This window comes from Achroia grisella, unplaced genomic scaffold (genome assembly GCF_030625045.1).
Source record: "Achroia grisella isolate CSIRO2021 unplaced genomic scaffold, CSIRO_AGI_Agris_v1 utg2809, whole genome shotgun sequence".
NCBI lineage: Eukaryota > Metazoa > Arthropoda > Insecta > Lepidoptera > Pyralidae > Achroia > Achroia grisella.
In genome coordinates, this window is record NW_026712768.1 from 637,901 (window position 1) to 661,885 (window position 23,985).

Sequence of the window (23,985 nt, forward strand, 5' to 3'; positions counted from 1 at the left end):
GGATTGTCCGCTCCAGAGACACTGGACAGCGCTGCGCTGCTGCGGACCCAGTGCTTCTGGACGTGGACATAGACTTAAATATATGAATTAAATGAATAAAATAAAAAAAAATAAAAATCGAATAAAATATCTAAATCTAAATACTATATTTCAATATTACAAACAGACACTCCAATTTTATTTATATATATATATAAATGAATTGCAGTTCGTTAGTCTCGCTACAACTCGAGAACCGCTGAACCAATTTGCCTAATTCTAGTATTGGAATATTTGTGGAACTCAAGGGAAGTTTTAAACGGTGATATAACATGAAGAAATTGCATGTAAAATGGTAAAAACAACAATTATATTTTCCCATACAAACGACTGATACCTGTCAAACAGGGTGCGTACAGAAATTTATTGCGTAACTAACCTTCAAAGAATCTTTGACATATTTATTTTTGAGGCAATAATATTGGTCTATTTTAAACTGTAGGATGTTTGAATTTACTTCATTAATATTCTTAGCAGTCTGTGTAAAGAAAATAAAATATTTAACCAGCAGACGTAACCGTAAACGCTAACTCTCCAGCCACAATCTCGGGAGTTAATCTCGACGAGCAGCCGTGATAAGTGCCCGTCTTTGAAGCTTGGAATCCTTAAAAATTGCTCTTTCGTGCGCGCACACCAACCACAAGGTTTTGTCATATTTGAGACGAAGAAAAAATGGCTATTGCACTTTTGTTGTTTACAAGCGCTGGAATTAAGAATATAAATATTATTTGACGGCCTTGGTGCTTTAGCGGTTAGTTCCTATGCACACCGCCTTATTAAGGTCGCGGATTCGATTCCTGCATGGTGCAAGCATTTGTATTCATAAGTATCTATGTATTTGTATCAGTTATCTAGTACCCTTAACACAAGCTTTAGCTAGCCTAACTTCGTCGGCCTCGGTGGTCTAGTGGTTTAGCACATCGCTTTACTATCCGATTCCTGCACGGTGCAAACATTTGTATTCATAAATATGATTGATTGTATCGTTATCGTCTAGGTATTTTCTATGTATTATATGTATGTATTTAAGGAAAAAAAACATATCCATGTATTTATCAGTTATCAAGTATCCATAACACAAGCTTTAGCTAGCTTAACTTGGGTCTAGATGTCGCTGTGTGAATTGTCCTGAGATTATACACCACTGCTAAAGTTTTGTAATATTTGAGACGAAGAAAAAATGGCTACTGCACTTTTGTTGTTTACTAACAAGCGCTGGAATTGAGAATATATTATTTGACGACCCCAGTGGAATAGCGTTTTAGCACACTGCCTACTTCTTATGGTCGCGGGTTCGATTCCTGCACTTTTGAGTGTTTTTTATATTGTGAAAACCAGTATGTTACCTATGGTTTAGTGTGTATGGAATCAATATATGTATAGGTTGATTTTCTTAGTGTTAACAATATAAATTCAAATTCAAAATTCAAAATATCTTTATTCATGTAGGTCTATTACAGACTCTTATGATATGTCAAATCTACCGTCAGTTCGGAATGATATCGAGATGAGAAGAACTGACAAGAAACTCAGCTCGTATTATTTTCAAATAAATGTTATACATGTTTATAATAATACAGATTCATTTTTAAATTCAAATTTGGGGAATTTTCAGAGTGAAATTATATTAGAAGCTATTAATGTTGTCTCTATTGAAGTGATTTTGTTATATCAAACATAAATAAAGTTCCAAACTATGGAATTAAAACATTCAGCCGGATGTGACTCAGACAATAAAGAAACAAGACCAACTTAAGAAGAGTACCTAAAATAAATCTGTTATTTTTTATCTTAAATGTAGATAAGTTTTATAAATAATGTATAGATTAATCTAAATATATATAACTCAAAGGTGACTGACGTAGTGATCTATCAACGCACAGCCCAAACCACTGGACGGATGGGGCTGAAATTTGGCATGCAGGTAGATGTTATGACGTAGGCATCCGCTAAGAAAGGATTTTGACTAATTCTACCCCCAAAGGGATAAAATAGGGGATGAAAGTTTGTATGAAACTTTGTCAATCTTAAACCGATCGGGCTGAAACTTTGCGTGCATAAAGCGACTATGACGTAGGCATCCTCTAAGAAAGAATTTTGATAAATTCCATCCCTAAGGGGATAAAATAGGGATGAAAGTTTGTATGAAAGTAGTGTAAAGCCGCTAAACCTATACCTAATTAATAATACTTAACACGAGCGAAGCAGCGGGTAAAAGCTAGTATACAATATAACTAAAGGAACTTCTCCAACAAAATCGCAGAACTAATTAATGGGACAGATAAAACATCCATAGTATGTAAATAACGTGAAAAGTGCGATGTTATCAATCATCATAAACGGAAGTAGCGTGTTTACTATTATAGCTAATACCCAGTTAGTTGACGCCAAGATTAGATATGGCTTGTTAATGATAAGGAAGGGTTGAATATTGGTTAGTTTTTAGACTGTTTACTATAGTAATCATAAGCATAGGATTATAAGTATCAAATGAAATGAGAAATAAAACTATAAGAAGAAAAAACAAAGTATTATATGTATAAAAATAATATAAAACAGCTGAAAAGTTACTTATTTTTGGGACTACTGTAATGCTGTTGGCCGGAGCTGGACTTTACAGCTTCACCGGACGATAGGGGCGAGTGCAGAGTGCACTCACGCGGAAGAACTTACGAAGCGGCTGGAGGACTCCCACCTGACGGATACGACTTTAGTTTGAAGGCACCATTAGGGGTTCGAATCTCGTCTCAGGCTGTCGTAATATCGATCCCCGATCGGACGGGGGATCGATCGGTTGCGAATTGAAATGCAGAATGGAAAATAATAGATGGACTAACCAAGTAATAGAGTGATACCAATGGATCATAAACTTATACTCAGCTAATGCCGATGATGTTGTTATCAAAATACAGATATTTTTTTAAATAATAACTAAAAGCACTGTCAGAGAGAAACATGAGCACTGAAGATGAATGTCAAGGTACACCCGGGTCACAAGTTCCGAGAACTGCTCGGAGTTACCCTCTCTGCTCTGCCTCTCTCAATCAATGAAATGCTAAGAAGTTTGTCTTTCTTTCCATATTATTAAAAAAACCGTAGTGATTATCACAAATAAAGATGATTATTCAAAAAATGCTAATTTTTTTAAAATAATTAAATTTTTTTTCAATTCTTCTGTTAATATCGATTGAACTGAACAGTATGGTAAACAAAATGATATGAAAGAACTGATGCACTGACGAAAGTGATTTCGATGATTCATTTAATCCACAAAGTTTATTTCCATACTATCCGTCATACTCGTGAACGGGTGCTGCTTGTGCAAAGTGGTCTGTTCAGGTTACGAACACTGATTAGACTTTTTGCTTTTGCAATAGCATATGCTGGTAGTCACTCTATTCTCCCAAATCTGAATTTAGAATTAATCTGTATTATTGTAAACATGTACACCATTTATTTGATAAGAATACGAGCTGAGTTTCTTGTCAGTTCTTCTCATCTTGAAATCATTCCGAACTGACGGTAGATTTGACATATCATAAGAGTCTGTAATAGACCTACATGAATACAGATATTTTGAATTTGAATTTTAATCATGATGGAAGTAAATTTATTCTTGATTATTTTCACCATTACAATATCTGTTGTGACGTTACACTGTAAACACGTAAACCTTACGGCGAAAGCATAAAATTTTACTGCGCTTCGCAATAACGTTATCACAATAAAACCTGTTTTTTTTCTAGTTTTAAATGCAGCAGTTTCGAATGTAGGACAAAAAGACAGAAGGACATTCGCTTGGAGTTTACGAGTACTTACCATGGACATCAAAACGGGCGCCGTTTATGTGTTTGCAATGAAAGTAACCATAAAAGATGATAGATCCACGGGTTTGTTCTGTATATGTACAGCCTGTAAGCGACGATACATACAAATCAAAGGCTGAAATAATTTAAATCTTATTAATATTTTAAACGCGAAATTTTGTGAGTATAGATTGAGGTTTCTTAGATTTTCGCGCAAAAACTACTAAACGGATTTTGATGAAATTTTACCTTATACATAAGAATAACATTCATTCATAATTTAAGAGCGCTCTTGTCGGTTAAGCTCTTGCCACTTTCCGCGATCTTCCATCATGCTCTTTAATTCTTGATACGACACGACTCCTATCTTCTCCTTAATTTGTTTGATGTAGCTGTGCCTTGGTCTTCCCCTCTCTCTCTTTCCTTCTTCCCTCAATAATATTTAATTTTTACCTATTTGTCGCTGGAAGAAGGTAGTACAGAATAGAATAGAAATATACTTACATTGAAGCAATTTTGAATAGTCATAACATTATTATTTTTTAATCTACCGCTCATTCGGAATGCTGTCTCATCACATGAAGAACAAGCAAGAAACTTGTGTGTTGCTCTTTTAAATAATTTATTCTTACTTACAATTTAAGTTTAAGTGTGTGAATACAAACCACCGATTAGCACTAATCAATGAAATAATAAAATAGAAAAAAACATTAAATATACAACAACTAGTTAAACAATTAATAAGAGAAAATAAGTCATAGTGATTAGAGCAGACCAGTCCACACAAGCAGCACCCGTTCACGAGTATGACGGATGAGCCAGCCATCACTGCGCTCGACCATATTTTAGGGAGCCCAATGACCCGGCACACCACGCCGCTACAAGTCTGGCCATTTTAGTGAGCATGACTACTCAAAACACCAGACCACGTCATAGCTACTCACAATTGCCATCTGATGGTTATATTATTCACATTTCACATAAGAATGCATGCGGCAATCAATACAAAAACCGCTACGCTTTCATATTTCTAAAATAATTGAATCAAGAAAGCAATGAGATAAACAAATTATAACGTTGTATGCTAATAAACTAATTATTTACTTGATATGTTGTCGTCTATGAATTCGTCTATCCTGTAATAGACTTTCTTACACAAAAATTGTTTAATATAAGATTTGAATTGCCTCTCTGAGGCAAGGCCGAACCTGTATCTATGATACAGGCTCGGCCTAGTATAGATGCTACTGGTAAATTATATGTATGATGTGTATTTAACAAAAATGTAATAGTTTATAAGGAGAATAACTGTAACTACTTAAATTGGTGTCAATAAAATATATAATTATTATAATAATTTTCATGAAATCATCGTGACATATAAAGTGTCCCAACATTCTCTCAACATTTTCTCGTTTAAGATTAATAACATATATGTTGTAAATTTCATGCAGGTGAAATCGCGGGGACAGCTAGTGAAAGTATAATTCTAAATCTATATACAGATGACTAACAGATTGATGATTTTTGAAATAATTTTTATTCCAGAGAGCAACACACAAGTTTCTTGCTCATTCTTCTTGTGATGAGTCTGCGTTCCGAATGAGCGGTAGAATCAAAATAATATGACTTATATTAAATTTATTTTAATAAAGATTATTTATAATTCTATACATTACTTTATTATCTGTATAATTACAGGTACTTTTTAACTAAATATCTATTTATATAGCAAATGCTTCTTTAAACTGTAGATACAATAGCATCGAGACTGCTTTCAGCGATTTTAAGTTAAGGCTGACATTCAAGATGCAACTAATGTACGCCTTACTAAAGTTTATTGCACAGAGTACCTTTATTTTGTATCTTTCTAAATAAATATGTACAACCTTTATTTGAAAAGAATACGAGCTGAGTTTCTTGTCAGTTCTTCTCATCTCGAAATCATTCCGAACTGACGGTAGATTTGACATATCATAAGAGTCTGTAATAGACCTACATGAATAAAGATATTTTGATTTTTTGAATTTTGAATATATTTATCTACATACTTGGTGTATGTACTGTATATAACAATTTTTTAAAAATTTTGTCTCTCTATTTATTCCGGCTAATCTCTGAAATGGCTGGACCGATTTTGACGGGATTTTTATTGGCAGGTAGCTGATGTAACAAGTAAGTTACTCCTTAGGCTACTTTTACTTTAGAAAAATATAGTTAAATTCCACGCGGACGAAGTCGCGGGTACGGCTAGTGTTAAATATAAAACATAAATAAAAAACAACAACCTTACTAAACATTATGCTATCCAATACAATGCAAACAATATGCTAATCAACTTGGATATATGTATAATAATAATAATCTCAGGACAATTCACACAGCGCCATCTAGACCCAAGTTAAGCTAGCTAGAGCTTGTGATGGGTACTAGATAACTGATACAAATACATAGATATATTTTTGTAAATACATACATATTATACATAGAAAACACCCAGACCGATACAAAGAATCATACTCATGAATACAAATGTTTGTGCCGTGCGAGGAATCGAACCCGCGACCATCGGTCATAAAGCGGTTTGCTTGACCGCTAGACCACCGAGGTCTACATTGCAACTCTATTAGTCGGTCCTGTTTTTGAACTAAATTTTTAAATTTGGGATTATCAACCCTAATATATATAGCTGTTACATGAAACTGACGTTATAGTCATAATAAATTCCCATCAAACGTCGTGGAACTGGTATTGCAACATCCTCCTTACAAAGTGCTCCTTAAACGAGGCTATATCGTCATGTACCATAAAACCGTCGGTCCCTTATCTATACATATAAATAAAATTGGAGTGTCTATTTGTAATACTGAAACAACGTTTTTTACTAAGTGCATATGAATATAAATAAAGAATATACACCAAAATAACATTTTTAAAATTTTTGTCTGTCTGTCTGTATGTTCCGGCTAATCTCTGAAAGGGCTGGACCGATTTTGACGGGACTTTTAGTAGCTGATGTAATAAGCAGTAACTTAGGCTACTTTTATTTTGGAAAAATTCTTATATTTTAGAAAATGAAAGTTAAATTCCATGCAGACGAAGTCACGGGAACAGCTAGTATACAATAAAACCGTCCCTTATGGTAATATAAAAATCAGGTTGCGAGAATGGGGTCGATCGCGACTTTGTTTATGATTCAATAATGCACTATCTCTGACCCGTGGTTTTGTTTATATTGTTACAGCTCATTTACTACTTTATTAATATTAAAAGATATGTTTTTTTTATTACAAAATGCTTAATTTTGTTATTATGAGTATTATAATAATAATGATCTCTGTGGTCTAGCGGTTTGCCACACCGCCTATTTCCTATGGTCACGAATTCGATTGCTCCATATAAACATTTGGCATATTTTTTTTTTGTAAAAATATAATCTTTGTATATAAAAAATGTCACGTCGTTTGTCCGCGATGGACTCCTAAACTACTGAAACGATTGCAAATTTGATTTGCACATTGCGTGCAATTTGATCCAACTTGAAAGATAGGATAGCTTACATCTCAATTCATAGTCGCAATATTATTTTATTTAAGAACCTTAGCCACAGCAACGCGTGGCCGTATCCGCTAGTATACACATAGAAGTAACCCAGACCAATACAATCATACTCATGAATACAAATGGTACAACCATTTGTATTTATGAGTATGATTGTATCGAGCGAGGAATCGAACCCGCGACCATAAAGCGGTGTGCGGTTTAGCTTACATTTAGTTTATGTATGTTAATGTTTAGTTTAACATACATAAACCGCTGGACCACCGAGGTTGTCAAAAAGAAGGTATTCTTTTTGACAACCTCTTGGTTTTTTCTTGTCTAATAGTAAAAAGGAAGTTTTGTTTTGTTGAAGATTAATATTCTAGTTATTTTTTTATTTATTAAACTTATCTACATTTAAGATTTTTTTATATACTACTATGATAGCAAACAAGCATACGGCCCATCTGATGGTAAATGGTTACCGTAGCCTGTGGACGCCTGAAACACCAGGGGTGTCACGTGCGCGTTGCCGACCCTTAAGAAACCTTAATATACCCTTCTTGAAAAACCCCATGCTGTAGTCTCGTGAGAAAACCTCAGCAGGAAGTTCATTCCACAACCTAAGTGTACGCAGGAGGAAGCTCCTCTGAAATCGCACTGTTCGAGGCCACTTAGATTCCAGCGTGTGGGAATGAATTCCCAGTCGATGGCGAGCGGTGCGATGGTAAAAGATGGCCGTAGGCATCATGTCGAACAATTCCTCAGAACACAGTCCGTTGTATAATCGGTAGAACACACAAAGCGAAACGAAGTCTCGCCTCAAGCTAAGTGCCTCGATACCGCCAGAGAGATTGGGATCATCGACAATTCTCTAAGATAAAAAAATAACAGATTTCGTTTAGGTAAATTTCGTAAATCTCCCAAATTTGAATTTAAATGAGTCTGTATTTTTGTAAATATGTTTTAAAAAAATACGACCTGACTTTCTTGTCAGTTCTTCTCATCTCGAAATCATTCCGCACTGACGATAGATTTGACATATCATAAGAGTCTGTGATAGACCTACATGAATAAAGATATTTTGAATTTCAAAATCTATTTTGTCACAGTAAGATTTTGTTGTTACAAGAGAAATGTTCGTGTTCGTTACCTTTGATGTAATTGGATAAAGTGATATTAACTCAGATAGTCAAGTTTATTAACGACAAATATTCCCGCCTCACATCTCGACAATGGCAGGCGTATATAAACCTAGATTACAGACTGTAATTTAACTAGTATCACTTAGTTATTTAGCGTTATTACATCGTGATTAAGTCTAGAATTGTGTTATTATAGAGTTAGACGTATTCCATATGGTATCTATGTATAATGTATTTATTTAATAATAATAATAATAATAATAATAATAATAATAATAATAATAATATCTTAACCTCCTCAACAATATCTTCACCCAGCACAACCTCTCCCACACTTGGCTAAGGCCCGTGTAGGTGAGTATTACCTTCTTTTAAATCCATAAAAGAAGAGAAAAAAAAGAAAAAAAAGAAAAATAATAATAATAAATTCTGCCCGCATTGTACGCCGGTTTCTCTCCCTGGGGCCCTGAATCCCGGCCGACTGTGCTTCTGCCGGGGGTAAGTTGCCATCTCCTCTCCTTAAGAGGGGAGATGAGATTTTTTTTGGAAGTTAGGAATAATAATAATAAGAAGTAATAAGAATCTGGAAACAGGAAGGAGTTTATATAATACCGATAATTCTCTCATCCACAGGTATCATACCTAATCACTTACATCATAGTCTCAAACAAACAAAAAAGGCCGCCATTTTGAATACCTGTAGAATTGTACGAAAATTTCTGGAAATAGACGTAAATGACAAAACACCTAAAAATTTAAAAGGTTACCAATATATACACACACATACGCACTCACATGCACGTACACACAGACACTGCACTTACTTGGTTTGGGCCCGTAAGTATGGTATACGCCACAAAGCGTAAAACCCCAGCAAAAAAGCTGAGAAAGCGAAACACATAAATAATAATAATAAAACTCTTTCTCCTTCTACAAAAGTACTACTAACTTCTCTTATGTAACTACTTTCTTCTCTTTCTACAAAAAAGAAAAAATGCAATAAAAAGGCGGGCTTATCGCTCACAGCAATATATTTAGTAATTTATTCTATATATCCTACTACAATTTATAATTATTACTAGGTACTCGCCCTAGCTTCGCCCGGGTGTACATGTATTATATAAACCTTCCTCTTGAATCACCCGTATCTATTAAAAAAACCGTTTCAAAATCCGTTGCGTAGTTTTAAAGATTTAAGCGGACCGGAAGACGCAGCGTGGGTAGGCCTCCAGCAAGGTGGACCGACGATCTGGTCAAGATCGCTGGAAGGCGATGGATGCGAGAAGCGCAAGACCGATTATCGTGGAGATCTTTGTGGAGATTCTTTACGCCTTCGATCTTCCTAAAATAAATGAAATACTTAAATACATACATAGCATAAAAATACTCAGACCGATACAAACAATCATGCTCATAAATACAAATGTGTCGTGCAGGGAATCGAACCCGCACCATCGGATGCAAGATGTACTAAACCGCTAAACCACTGTCAAATATGTAGATATGAAAACTAGGTCAGATCTTTATACTTCGTCCCTTAAACGAGGTCGATATGGATAACGGTTTACGAGATTGTCACCTCGTAGCGAACTTGTTTATATAGTCGTTAGATTTCCTCATAACATAATACGTTAAAAGAAACAATATACAGATCAACAAGCCTATTACAGGATAGACGAATTCATAAATGACAACATATCAAGTAAATAATTAGTTTAATAGCATACAACGTTATAATTTAATTTTCTCATTGCTTTCTTGATTCAATTGATTGATTTTAGAAATATGAAAGCGTAGCGGTTTTTGTATTGATTGCCGCATGCATTCTTATGTAAAATGTGAATATTATAACTATCAGATGGCAATCGTAAGTAGCTTTGACGTAGTCTAGTGTTTTGAGTAGTCATGCTCACTAAAATGTCCAGACTTGTGGCGGCGTGGTGGGCCGGGTCATTGGGCTCCCTAAAATATGATCGAGCGCAGTGATGGCTGGCTCATCCGTCATACTCGTGAACGGGTGCTGCTTGTAGGGACTGGTCTGCTCTAATCACTATGATTGATTTCCTCTTATTAATTGTTTAACCAGTTATATATTCAATATTTTTTCTATTTGAGTATATAATTGAATTAATGCTAATTGGTGGTTTGTATTCACACACTTAAACTTAAAAATGTAAAGTAGTAATAAAATTAATTAAAAAAGCAACACACAAGTTTCTTGCTCAATCTTCTTGTCATGAATCTGCATTCCGAATGAGTGGTAGAATCATATATTATGTATTTATATCAGTTGTCTAGTGCCCATAACACAAGTTCTGCTTACTGTGGGCCTAGATAGCGCTGTGTTAATTGTCTATGGTTATTATTTATTTAATCATAATTTATTTTCCTTCACTAACAAATATCTATACATACTCACAAACTTTCACGTTTATAATATTAGTAAAATGGGGTGGTAAAGTCTCTGTAGAACTCATATATCTATCAAATACGCTTATTTGTTATATATCGCTGTATATCTATATATCTATCTAACTATATATGTTGAAGAATGAACTCGCGAACATATTTTCAAGCATATACGCCAGTTATATTGTCAGGAGAGTGTAATACAGTTTTAAGTTGTTGTTTAAGTTTTTCGAAGCGAAAGTAACATGCTCTGTTCTTATACTTAACATGTAACACAGAATTTCATATATATTCATTAATTTTACAGAGTTGCTTTGTACGGCACGTACTGTACAGCCGTCATTTTACACCGCTCCGCATCCATACAACGCTCATACATACCATTTTCAAATTCAAATTCAAATTAAAAAATCATTTATTCATGTAGGACATTTTAGCCGCTTATGAACGTCAATTTTTTACATTATAATTTTAATTTTTCCCCACCGTCCAGTTCGGTATATAGTAATTAAGAAGAACTGGTAAGAAACTTCATTGAATTACTTTTTAAAAGCCAGTTTATTTACAATGTATATTTATATAGGTGTCTATGTCTAACATTAAATGAAAATCAAGAAATTTTTATTTAATGTCAGACATAGACATCTTTGGACCTTACCAATCCAGCTGTTTTATAAGTAGTTGAGGTCCACTTTAGTTCTTAACGGAACCCTAAAATAAAATCAATATATATCCGGGACCTTCAACCACATAAATGTTCTAAAAGTATATACGTATTTACGGTTCATTGGACCATGAAATCGGCAGACGCGACTTAGAATTGTTTTCCTCGCTCCTATGTCATTTTCCCCAACTTTGATTATTATACCCTAAAAGTTTCACCTTTTTAATCTCCTCGCCCTTTTATGGGGGTTTATGGGGTCAAAATATGGATGCGATGGGGGAAAATGTTTATGCAAAAACATGCCGGTAAAGTGCTTAATGCGTGTGATAAAATCGTATAGCATAATGGATATTACGGTTTGTATGTTGAAACTTGTAGAGATTTTACGGAAAATAACGGTTGGCCGTATTTATAAACGGAGCCGTTTCATATTACGACATATCTGCGTTCTTATGACACTTTTTTTACATAATTATATATATATATATATATATATATATATATATAATGAATACATTAGAGGAAGTATGAAAGTGGCACCGGTGTCAGAGAGGTTGAAGAGTAATCGTCTATCATGGTATGGACATGTAATGCGTAGGAATGAGGATAATATTTTAAGAAAGATGTTACAAATGAATGTGGATGGTTATAAGGGCAGAGGAAGGCCGAAAAAGAGATGGATGGATTGTGTGAAAGATGATATGGTAAGAAGGGAAGTAAATAACGCGATGACTGCGAACAGGGATGAATGGAAGCGAAAAACATATTACGCCGACCCCAAATAAATGGGATAAGGAAGAAGTAGATGATGATGATATATATATATGAAGATGGGTCTAGGCTCCGAGTATGATTTTACCCCATTCGGTGTCGAGACCCTTGGTCCAAGCGCTATAAGGTTTTTTAAGGAAATAGCTAAAAGGTTAGTCGACATCACAGAAGATCGAAGATTGGCAGCTACCTCGGATAAAGAATTAGTCTAGCAATTCAAAGGGGACGCTGCCATTATCTTCGGAACCTTAGCTAAAGTGACTCCTTTTAATCTATATATATAAAATTCTCGTGTCATAGTTTTCGTTCCCATACTCCTCCGAAACGGTTTGACCGATTCTCATGAAATTTTGTGAGCGTATTGAGTAGGTCTGAGAATCGGCCAACATCTATTTTTCATCCCCCTAAATGTTAGGGTTGTCCACCCCTATTTTTTTTTTTATTTTAAGGCAAAACAACGTTTGCCGGGACAGCTAGTAATATTATTGTTTTTAGTATTATATTACATTTTTTAAGGTTTTTAGTTTTAGGTTCATTATCCTAGTATATGAAAACTGATGTAATATATATTAAGGAAGGTGTTACATATGAATGTGGATGGTTATAAAGGCAGAGGAAGCTCGAAAAAGTGATGGATGGACTGTGTGAAAGATGATATGGTAAGAAAGGAAGTAAATAACGAGATGACTGCGAACAGAGATGAATGGAAGAGAAAAGAGCAGGGATAAGCTGTCGGAATTTGATCGCTATTATAGTAGATCGTAACGGTAGTCAAGTTTTCACACCGAATATTTGTGATCTCATACATGTTAATTGTAGAGGAATTAAACAAAATAATATAAATTCATTAAGCAGTGAAATGGACTTCCGCAAAATAACAGCTAATTCGATTAAATATAAAAAATGAATCATCAAATATAGTAAAGAAAGTCTAAATGAACAAATGCTATAATAATTAAACTTTGATATGAAAGGGATGAAACAGGGTGCCAAATAGTGTCGTGTAAACGTCTTACCTAAATAAATTGTGGAATAAACTAAGTAACGCATACATATGTAGCTTGTGGTTGATGACAAACGTTTGTGTCTGGCAAGAGTGATGTATACCGTACACTAAACTTAACTGCTAAGCATCTTACTGATGAGTTAGTTGAAACAGGGGTGCCAACCGTACAGCCTTCATTAGGACTAGACTTTGTATAAAGTCGGGTATTTTAATACTTTAGGTGAATCAGGGGCATCCCTGATTCACCTAAAGTAAAAATCGTGTGGGCTTTATTAGGACTAGACTTTGTATAAAGTCGTGTATTTTAATACGTCAGTTGAATCAGGGATGCCTATCGTATGGGCTTCATTAGGACTAGACTTTGTATAAAGCCGTGTATTTTAATACTTTAGGTGAATCAGGGATGCCAATCGTGTGGGCTTCATTAGGACTAGACTTTGTATAAAGTCGTGTATTTTAATACGTTAGATGAATCAGGAATGCCAATCGCGTGGGCTTTATTAGGATTAGACTTTGTATAAAGTCGTGTATTTTAATACGTTAGCTGAATCAGGGATGCCAACCGTACAGCCTTCATTAGGACTAAGACTTTGTATAAAGTCATGCATTTTAATACGTTAGTTGAATCAGGGTTGCCAACCGTACAGTCTTCATTAGGACTAAGACTTTGTATAAAGTCACGTATTTTAATACGTTAGTTGAATCAGGTTTGCCAACCGTACAGCCTTCATTAGGACTAAGACTTTGTATAAAGTCATGCATTTTAATACGTTAGTTGAATCAGGGTTGCCAACCGTATGGGTTTCATCAAGACTAGACTTTGATAAAGTCATGTATTTTAATACATATGCATTTCACTCGCAAACGAACTTAAGGGTATAAAGTTTTCTTATTGTAATTACATATATATATATAAACTACACAACGGATTTTGAAGCGGTTTAATTTTAATAGATAGAGTGATTCAAGAGGAAGGTTTATATGTATAATACATGTACACCCGTACGAAGCCGGGGGGGAAGCTAGTTAACAATAAAAAATACCGGCCCCTATGTGAGAGGATATGTTAAAAATATTTTTTTTTTTTACTGATTATTATCAGTTAAAAACGGATCACATACACACATCCAATATTAATATGCATATTACGCAATTCCACGTCTACGGGAAATATAATTAAGTTAAACTTGATTATTCATAACATAACGCGTAGTTAAAACTTGTTACCGAGGTAGGTTAGCGGGCGGTTTAAAAGCCTTATTTTAAAGTTGTCGAGGGTAGTTCAAATAATTTTAATGGCAGACCCGTGTTTCACGCACAAGCATTAAAACTGTAAAACACAATAAAGGCATGCTTGTAAAAACTGAGTTTAGTTGTATGGATGTCTGTCACACCGACGTCGAATACTCATGCGGAATTACTTACGCGACATCTCCCGTCGCGTCGTCGTGTCCGACTGTTTGGAAATGCTGTGGTACGCACAAGGCATGCAAGAAATTAAAGTACTCTTAGGGTTCATATTCACTCTCAAGACGAAGGTTTACGACCAATGTGAGTTGCCAGTGATGACTTACAACACAAAGACGTGGTCGCTAACTAAACTCATGAACAAGCTCAGAGTCACTCAGAGGGCAATGGAGAGGGCTATGCTCGGAGTTACTCTGCGTGATCGAATCAGAAATGAGGAGATCAGCAGAAGAACCAGAGTGACCGATAGCCCGAAGAATTGCGACTCTGAAGTGGCAATGGGCAGGGCACATAGCTCGTAGGACAGATGGCCGTTGGGGCAGTAAAGTCCTCGAGTGGCGACCACGGACCGGAAGACGCAGCGTGGGAATGCCTCCAGCAAGGTGGACCGACGATCTGGTCAAGATCGCTGGAAGACATTGGATGCGAGCAGCGCAGGTCCGATCGTCGTGGAGATCTTTGGAGGAGGCCTATGTCCAGCAGTGGACGTCTTCCGGGCTGCGATAATTATGAGGGTTCACATTGATATTGGAGAAAAATCTGCTATTTTAAAAATATTAAAAGAAGGTAGTTTCATTATTACTCGGTATCGTTAAACTAGTATCGTATAAGCCCCCCTCATATTTTCTCTGTATAAAAGAAGGGTTTTTGTAAGCCAAGGTCCTCTCCGATCGATCCCCCGTCCAATTCAAACGGGGACCGATTTTACGACGGCCTGTACGATTATGTGTACTAGACAACTTATATAAATACTTAGATACATTTCTTGGTAATACAGACAACTATACTCATGAGTACAAATGACTGTATCATGTGAAGAATCGAATCTGTGACCATCCGATGTAAAGCGACGTGTTCCTCTAGATTACAGAAGCCGTTAAATTATTATCAATCAATCCCTTCAGATTATCGACTATAGTTTTTATGTTCTCTGAAAGTTTTTAGTGAAAGATTACCTAACTCTATGTTATACGCAACAAGCCACCCACCCCATCTTCGCACAGGTGTACATGTATCTAAATATATATAACTCGAAGGTGACTGACATAGTGATCTATCAACGCACAGCCCAAACCACTGGACGGATCGGGCTGTAATTTGGCATGCAGGTAGATGTTATGACGTAGGCATCCGCTAAGAAAGGATTCTGATTAATTCTACCCCCAAGGGGATAAAATAGGGGATGAAAGTTTGTATGAAACTTCGTCAATTTTAAACCGATCGGGCTGAGACTTTGCTTGCATAAAGCTACTATAACGTAGGCTAAGAAAGGATTTTGATAAATTCCCCCCCTAAAGGGATAAATTAACGCAAGCGAAGCCGCGAGCAATAGCTAGTTATACATATAAACCTTCCTCTTGAGAGCGATAAAAATTAAGAAAAATCTGTTCAAAATCCGTTGCGTAGTTTTAAAGATTTAAGCATTCATAGGGACGGACAGACAACGACCACGACTTTGTTTTATATTATGTAATGAAGAGTAAAAATGCAGTTGATATTACATTTGTAAGTATTACAAAAATAATACGCTACAGTGTAATGGTGTGGCAACTATACCACCGACTAGTACAATAAACTCGTATGCAAAAATTTCCCATCTCGTAATGAAGCCAGCTAACTCGGATCGGTTCATAAAAGCACCGTACCTTTGAGTACCAACTTCAACATTTCATGATATAAAAATTTTCTGTCTATACGTATCTATAAAACAAAGTAGGTTTAGTCACATTACATTTTAGAGCAAAACAGATTTAAAAGATACAGTCAAATTGAGAATGTCCTCCTGTTTTGAAGTTGGTTGATAAAAACACTATATCGAATTCTATATCATCATTATCATTAAATAGTATAAAATAAAGTCGCTGTCGCTGTCTGTCCATCCCTATATATGCTTAAATCTTTAAAACTACGTAACGGATTTTGAAGCGGTGTTTTTAATAGATAGAGTGATTCAAGAGGAAGGTTTATATATATTATACACTAGCATATGCCCGCTGCTTTGCTCGCGTTAATTTATTCTCTTAGGGGTGGAATTTATCAAAATCATTTCTTAGGGGATGCCTACGTCATAGTAGCTTTATGCGTGCAAAGTCTCAGCCCGATCGGTTTAAAATTGACAAAGTTTCATCCCTTTTGGGATAGAATTAATCAAAATCCTTTCTTAGCGGATGCCTACGTCATAACATCTACCTGCATGCCAAATTTCAGCCCGATCGGTCCAGTGGTTTGGGCTGTGCGTTGATAGATCACTACGTCAGTCACCTTTGAGTTATATATATTTAGATATACACCCATGCGAAACCGGGGCGAGTATCTAGTTTGAATATATGTCATATTTATAACGCCATCTATGTAAGTACATTATGTAAGTATAAATTTAGAATTTCGAACTACCAAAGATAAATTCTAACTTTTTTCGTACCAAAGACAATTAGCTATTTACGGTGGCTTTTAAAAACTGAACTGTTAATGAGAGCAGGTGTGTCTATGTTCATATCTAAGATATTGAGCTTTTAAGCTCTCGTAAAAGTTTAATTTATATTGATTTTGTATTGAAACGATATACTTCGTATTGAAAAGTTAAAAAGATATAAATCAGAGGTTCCCAAACACTTTAGTGTCGAAAACCGAAAAATATGCCATATTTTTCGGATTTGGGTAGACCCCCCATTCTTACCTGATATTGATTTATTATACTTTTCTAACTGTAGTATAGTTTAGTGGGTTTTGGGTAGACACCCCATTCTTCCCTGAAATTGATTTATTGTAAATTTCTAATTGTAGAATAGTTTAGTGTTAACATAAAGTAAAAACAACAAGATGGCCGCTGTCGTAGACCTCTTGCAGTTTGTCATAGACCCGTGGGGGTCGATATAGAACTTTGGGAATCACTGATGTAAATTGTATTTTATTAAGGGTTTTTATATATGGTTTGCTATATGCCACGGCTTCTCACGGGTGTACAACTGTACATGTATTATACATATAAACCTTCCTCTTGAATTACTCTATCTATTGCTAAAAACTAATTTAAAATATATAAACGAACAGACAGCGACAGCGACTTTGTTTTATACTATGTAGTGATGAAGACTTTCATTGTAGGTTTTTTATAATAATCTATACATATAAATAAAATTGGAGTGTCTGTTTATAATATTGAAATAACCGTTTTTTACTACATGCATATGAATATAAATACGGTACATATACCAAAATATTTTTTTTTTTACAATTTTTGCCTGCCTGTCTGTTTGTTCCGGCTAATCTCTGAAATGGCTGGACCGATTTTGACGGGACTATTTTTGGCAGGTTGCTGATGTAATAAGAAGTAACTTAGACTGCTTTTATTTTAGAAAAATAAAGTTAAATTCCACGCGGACGAAGTCGTGTGTACAGTAGTTTTTAATAAAAACGAATTCTCATAATTTATATTATGTAAAAATGACTTTCATAGTAGGTTTTTATAAATATTTCAATAAAAACTAACAAGTTCTCAAGATTCAAGATTTATAAGCAATTACTAACCGTTACATTTGATTTTCTGATCTTAGAATAGAATAGAATAGAAAATAATTTATTCAAATAAACTTAATTTAAGCACTTTTGAATAGTCATAAATTTTTTTTTATTTATCGTTCATTCGGAGAGCTGTCTCATCACAAGAAGAACGAGCAATAAACTTGTGTGATGCTCTTTTAAATGATCCTTGTAAGTTTACATTTACAAGTCGAAACGTGTGAATACAAACTACCAACCAGCACTAATTTTTTGGGTCAAATATAAATATACAATAAGATTAAATCAGTCGTAGTGATAAGAGCAGACCAGTCCCTACAAGCAGCACTCGTTCACGAGTATAACGGATGAGCCAGCCATCACTGCGTAGGCCATATTTTAGGGAGCCCAATGATCTTCAGTGGACGTGGCGAAATCGCCCCAATTTTCTTTTATATTATTAGAAAAAAGCCCGTCGCTAACGGTGTTTCAGTGATACAGCACTATCATTTAATTAAGTGACTAATAGATTGATAGCGGTGCGTCTGACGGCCGGTTTAATTGAGTTTTGTTTGAGTTTGAGTTTGCTGCCGCTCGCGGGGCGGATCGCTCCACTACAGTTTTTAGTTCAGGAAGGTTGCTGTAATGATTACTGGCTGGAATTAGGTTTTGATGAAGTATTTATAATTAATAATAATAATTAAATGAAACCATTAATAATTCGACATGACCATTCAAAAGGCTGCCATTTTGAATAACTGTCGAACTGTCCGAAAATTTCTGGAAATCAATGAAAAGGATATAAAAGCAGTCACACAATAAGTACACACACTCTCACACACACACACACACACATACACACTGCACTTACTTAGTTTTGACCCGTAATTGTGGAAATAAAACAACAAAATTGTGGAAAAAAAATACCAGCAAAAGTTGAGAAAATGCAATAAATAATAATAATCTTATATATAAAATTCTCGTGTCACAGTTTTCGTTCCCATACGCCTCCGAATAGAATAGAATAGAAATCATTTATTCAAATAAACTTACATTGAAGCACTTTTGAATAGTCATTACATTTGTTTTAATCTACCGCTCGTTCGGAAAGCTGTCTCATCACAAGAATGATCAAGAAACTTGCGTGTTGCCCTTTTAAATAATTTTATTATTACTTTACATTTTTAAGTTTAAGTGTGTGAATACAAACCACCAATTAGCACTAATTCAATTAAATACTCAAAAAGAAAAAATTTTGAATACATAACCAACTGGTTATACAATTAATAAGAGGAAATCAGTCATCGTGATTAGAGCAGACCAGTCCCTACAAGCAGCACCCGTTCACGAGTATGACGGATGAGCCAGCCATCACTGCGCTCGACCATATTTTAGGGAGCCCAATGACCCGGCCCACCACGCCACCACAAGTCTGGACTTTTAGTGAGCATGGCTACTCAAAACACTAGACTACGTCAAAGCTACTTACAATTGCCATCTGATAGTTATAGTATTCACATTTTACATAAGAATGCATGCGGCAATCAATACAAAAACCGCTACGCTTTCATATTTCTAAAATCAATCAATTAAATCAAGAAAGCAATGAGAAAATAAAATTATAACGTTGTATGCTAATAAACTAATTATTTACTTGATATGTTGTCATCTATGAATTTGTCTATCCTGTAATAGGCTTTCTTACATAAAAATTGTTTAATATAAGATTTGAATTGCCTCTCTGTCAGATTTAATGCAGATTCTGGCAGTTTATTATCCGAAACGGCTTGACCGATTCTCATGAAATTTTGTGAGCGTATTGAGTAGGTCTGAGAATCGGCCAACATCTATTTTTCATCCCCCTAAATGTTAGGGGTAGTCCACCCCTAATTTTTTATTTTTTATTTTAAAGCAAAACAACGTTTGCCGGGACAGCTAGTATATATATATATATATAAACCATCCTCTTAAATCATTCTATCTATTAAAATAAACCGCTTCAAAATCCGTAGTTTTAAAGATTTCAGCATATATAGAGACGGACAGACAGCGACAGCGACTTTGTTTTATACTACGTAATGATGATATGTAATCTAAATAAAGCTAAAATTTTGTCAACAGGATATCCATCTCCCATGAACCAAACGCCACATTCGCCGAGCTGGTGATAGCCAATGTGAAAGCCGAAGACGAGGGTGTGTTCCGCTGCGAGATAACGTACCTCCACGTCGGAGAGGACTGCAACACTGTTCAAGTCACCGACTTCCATACCTACAGTAAGTGGATTCATTTATTTTACTTAGTTTTAAGCAGATTAAATTATTTTACATGTTACTGATTATATTGAATTATCCTATGTCAATTTTTTTTTATACTACGATAGTGGCAGACTAGCATACGGCACGGCATCTGATGGTAAATGGTTACCGTAGCCTATGGACGCCTGAGATACCAGGAGTGTCACGTGCGCGTTGCCGACTCTTAAGAAACCTTAATAAACCCTTTTTGAAAATTATTTTCACTAATAAGATTACGGCTACTATATTTTTAATACCCATAAGTGTTAAGGGTGGACAACCCCTTTTTTTTTATCGTGTGGAAAAATCTTGAACAAGACCATCACCCCGCCGGAGGGATGGCGAGGTGGTGTGTGGGACTCGTACCCACTAAAAAACCACGCGGTATACCTCGAGGTGCCGCGGGCCGAAGTCCGGGGTTCGCACTTGGCACTCAACCCAGACTTCGGCGGCTTGGCCTGTCCTGTAGATCTTGTAGGACAGGCCCCCTCTCTCTGGTTAGGGTGCTATGGCTTGCACCCTACCTTCTCGTGGAGGCGCGTGGGTACACGCGCGCACCTCCAGGGGCCTGGTTGTGGGGTGGTGCCTAAGGGTGGACAACCCCTAACATTTTTATTTTTACATTTTGGCCATTTTTTTATTTCTTTCTATTGTGGCATTAAAAAATACATAACCCCACATTTTCACCCTTTCTTTTGTACTTTTAAATTACAGTCTATATAATTCACAGATCGTGTAATTTACATAAACGAACAATTTAAAAAAACCGCTAACTATTTGGGTTCATCCATTAGAAATTAATGTGAAATCTTTCTTCTTTTTATTATAACAATAGAATAGAAAATCATTTATTCAAATAAACTCAATTTAAGCACTTTTGAATAGTCAACAATTATTTTTTTTAAATCTACCGCTCATTCAGAAAGCTGTCTCATCACAAGAAGAATAAGCAAGAAACTTGTGTGTTGCTCTTTTAAACAATTTTTGTAAGTTCACATTTTATTATTCACATAATATTATTATATTTGAAATCAATTAAAATCCGCATTTATTAAATTACTCTATTATAACATCAATCTTAATTCTTTATCCATCCGATTAAAACAGACTGGTCGCTTTAAGAAAATTTACATATAAATGTAAAATTTTGTTGTAATACTTCGACCGCTCGGGGGTGAATTGGGGTAGCGGCGGGGTAAAATACCTCAAGGCTTATTTCCTTTTAAATCTCTGAATTGATATATTAACATCTTTGTTTTAAGGCTTGAAATATTCTGGAATTCGACGACCTCGGTAGTCTAGCGGTGTAGCACACCACTTTACGTCCGATGGTTGCGGGTTCGATTCCTCGCACGGCACAAACATTTGTATTTATGAGTGTGATTGTTTGTATCGGTCTGGGTGTTTTCTGAGTGATCTGGGTTTGTTGTGACAATTCACACAGCGCCATCTAGACCCAAGTCAAGCTAGCTAAAGCTGGTGTTATGGGTACTGAATAACTGATACAAATACACAGATATTTTTTTTTTGTAAATACATACATAATATACATAGAAAACACCAAGACCGATACAACCACTTCGAAATACAAATATTTGCACCGTGCCAGGAATCGAACCCGCGATCATAAGATGTATAAATAAATAAATAATTTCAGGACAATTCACACAGCGCCAACTAGACCCAAATTAAGCTACTTAAAGCTTGTGTTATGAGTACTAGACAACTGGTACAAATACATAGATATGTTTTTTTTTCGTAAATACATACATATTATACATAGAAAATACCCAGACCGATACAAACAAAAATACTCATGAATACAAATGTTTGTGCCGTGCGAGGAATCGAACCCGCGACCATCGGAAGTAAGGCGGTATGCTAGACCGCTAGACCACCGAGGCGTACGTATGTTTTAATATATGTTATTTGTATCTGTCTAAATTTGTTCGACCATTAAGAACACTTTCAGTGAGATGGCAGTATTTCAAAACGTCGCAAAGTCGTATTTTAATTCATCCAACGGAATCCCACAGCGGTGTTACTCTTGAAAGCAATAACCAATATTTCTAAAGAACTTTTAACTCTCCTTTATAGGTCACGACTCGGTTACGATTCGATGTTGATTATAAAATGATCTGGGACAGTCTGATATATTGAGTGGGACATGTATTTATTTATTTTTATTTTATTTTATTTATTCATTTATTTCAGGCAACTAGGCCCATATTATAAATACCTTATAGATTAACATACATATAATATAATATTTAAGAACTAATACAATGATATTGTCTGTGTGATCACGGCACTGAAGACGGCAATCTGCCACGGTAGCGCCGATACACCACACCTTTCGGCCAGTAGTCCTCTTTCATGAAGGTGGGCAGCAAGTCGGTGGGGACCAGGGCCACAAACGCTTTGAAATTGTCCCATATGTTTTATTTTGTTACATTACGTACCTTTTACCATTGCTCGCCATCGACAGGGAATTCATCCCAGCACCCTGGAACCTAAGTGGTCTCGGACAGTGCGGTTTCAGAGGAGCTCCCGCGTACACTTAGATTGTGGAATTAACTACATGCCGAGGTTTTCTACGAGACTACAACATGGGGTTTTTATGAAGGGCATGTTAAGGTTTCTTAAGGGTCGGCAACGCGCACGTGACACCCCTGGTGTTTCAGGCGTCCATAGGCTACGGTAACCGTTTACCATCGGATGGGCCGTATGCTTGTTTGCCACCTATGTGGTATATAAAAAAAATGTTGATTTAGTATAAGTATATATCTATAAAGAAATAAAGCCATGATATAGACATGTCTGTTAGTAATTTAAAATTAACAAATTTTCACTAAATGTATGTGAAAGTATATTATTACTCTGTGAATGGTTATAAGGGCAGAGGAATGCCGAATGAGATGGATGGACTGTGTGAAAGATGATATGGCAAGAAATGGAATAACAAGATGAATCCAAACAGGTATGAATTGAAGGGAAACATATATTACAAGATACTTACATAAAAAAGTGACTTTTTCCGTAGCTTGTTCTTGCTAATCTCTGAAACCGCTAGACCAATTTTGACGGAACTTTGCAGTGCTAATGTTATATTAGAAACCTCAAGACTTGTGCATTCCGTTTAGTAGCTGTCCGTGTAATGTTTTTTTTCCGAGTCACTCTTTATAGGACGCCATCTTGTGCCACACTACTCTCGAAAACACGGAAGTGAACTATGCTAATAGTACCTATTACTATTAAAGTGAATTACGCTATTTTTATTTTAAAAAATTTATCTCTTTCTTTTTTCTCTATTTTACCTGGCCATTAATATTGCCAGAACGGT

At 35.6% G+C, this 23,985-nt stretch overlaps 1 protein-coding gene across 6 annotated transcripts in view; it reads left to right on the forward strand.

Annotated features, from left to right (window-relative positions):
• The window catches only part of LOC131843160 (hemicentin-1), a 581,682-nt gene that overhangs the window by 362,439 nt on the left and 195,258 nt on the right, over positions 1-23,985 (forward strand). For all 6 annotated transcript variants that reach the window (XM_059191771.1, XM_059191772.1, XM_059191767.1 and 3 more), the window contains exon 3: positions 20,467-20,621. In XM_059191771.1, the coding sequence (XP_059047754.1) occupies positions 20,467-20,621 (155 nt within the window). The remainder of the gene's footprint in view (positions 1-20,466; positions 20,622-23,985) is intronic.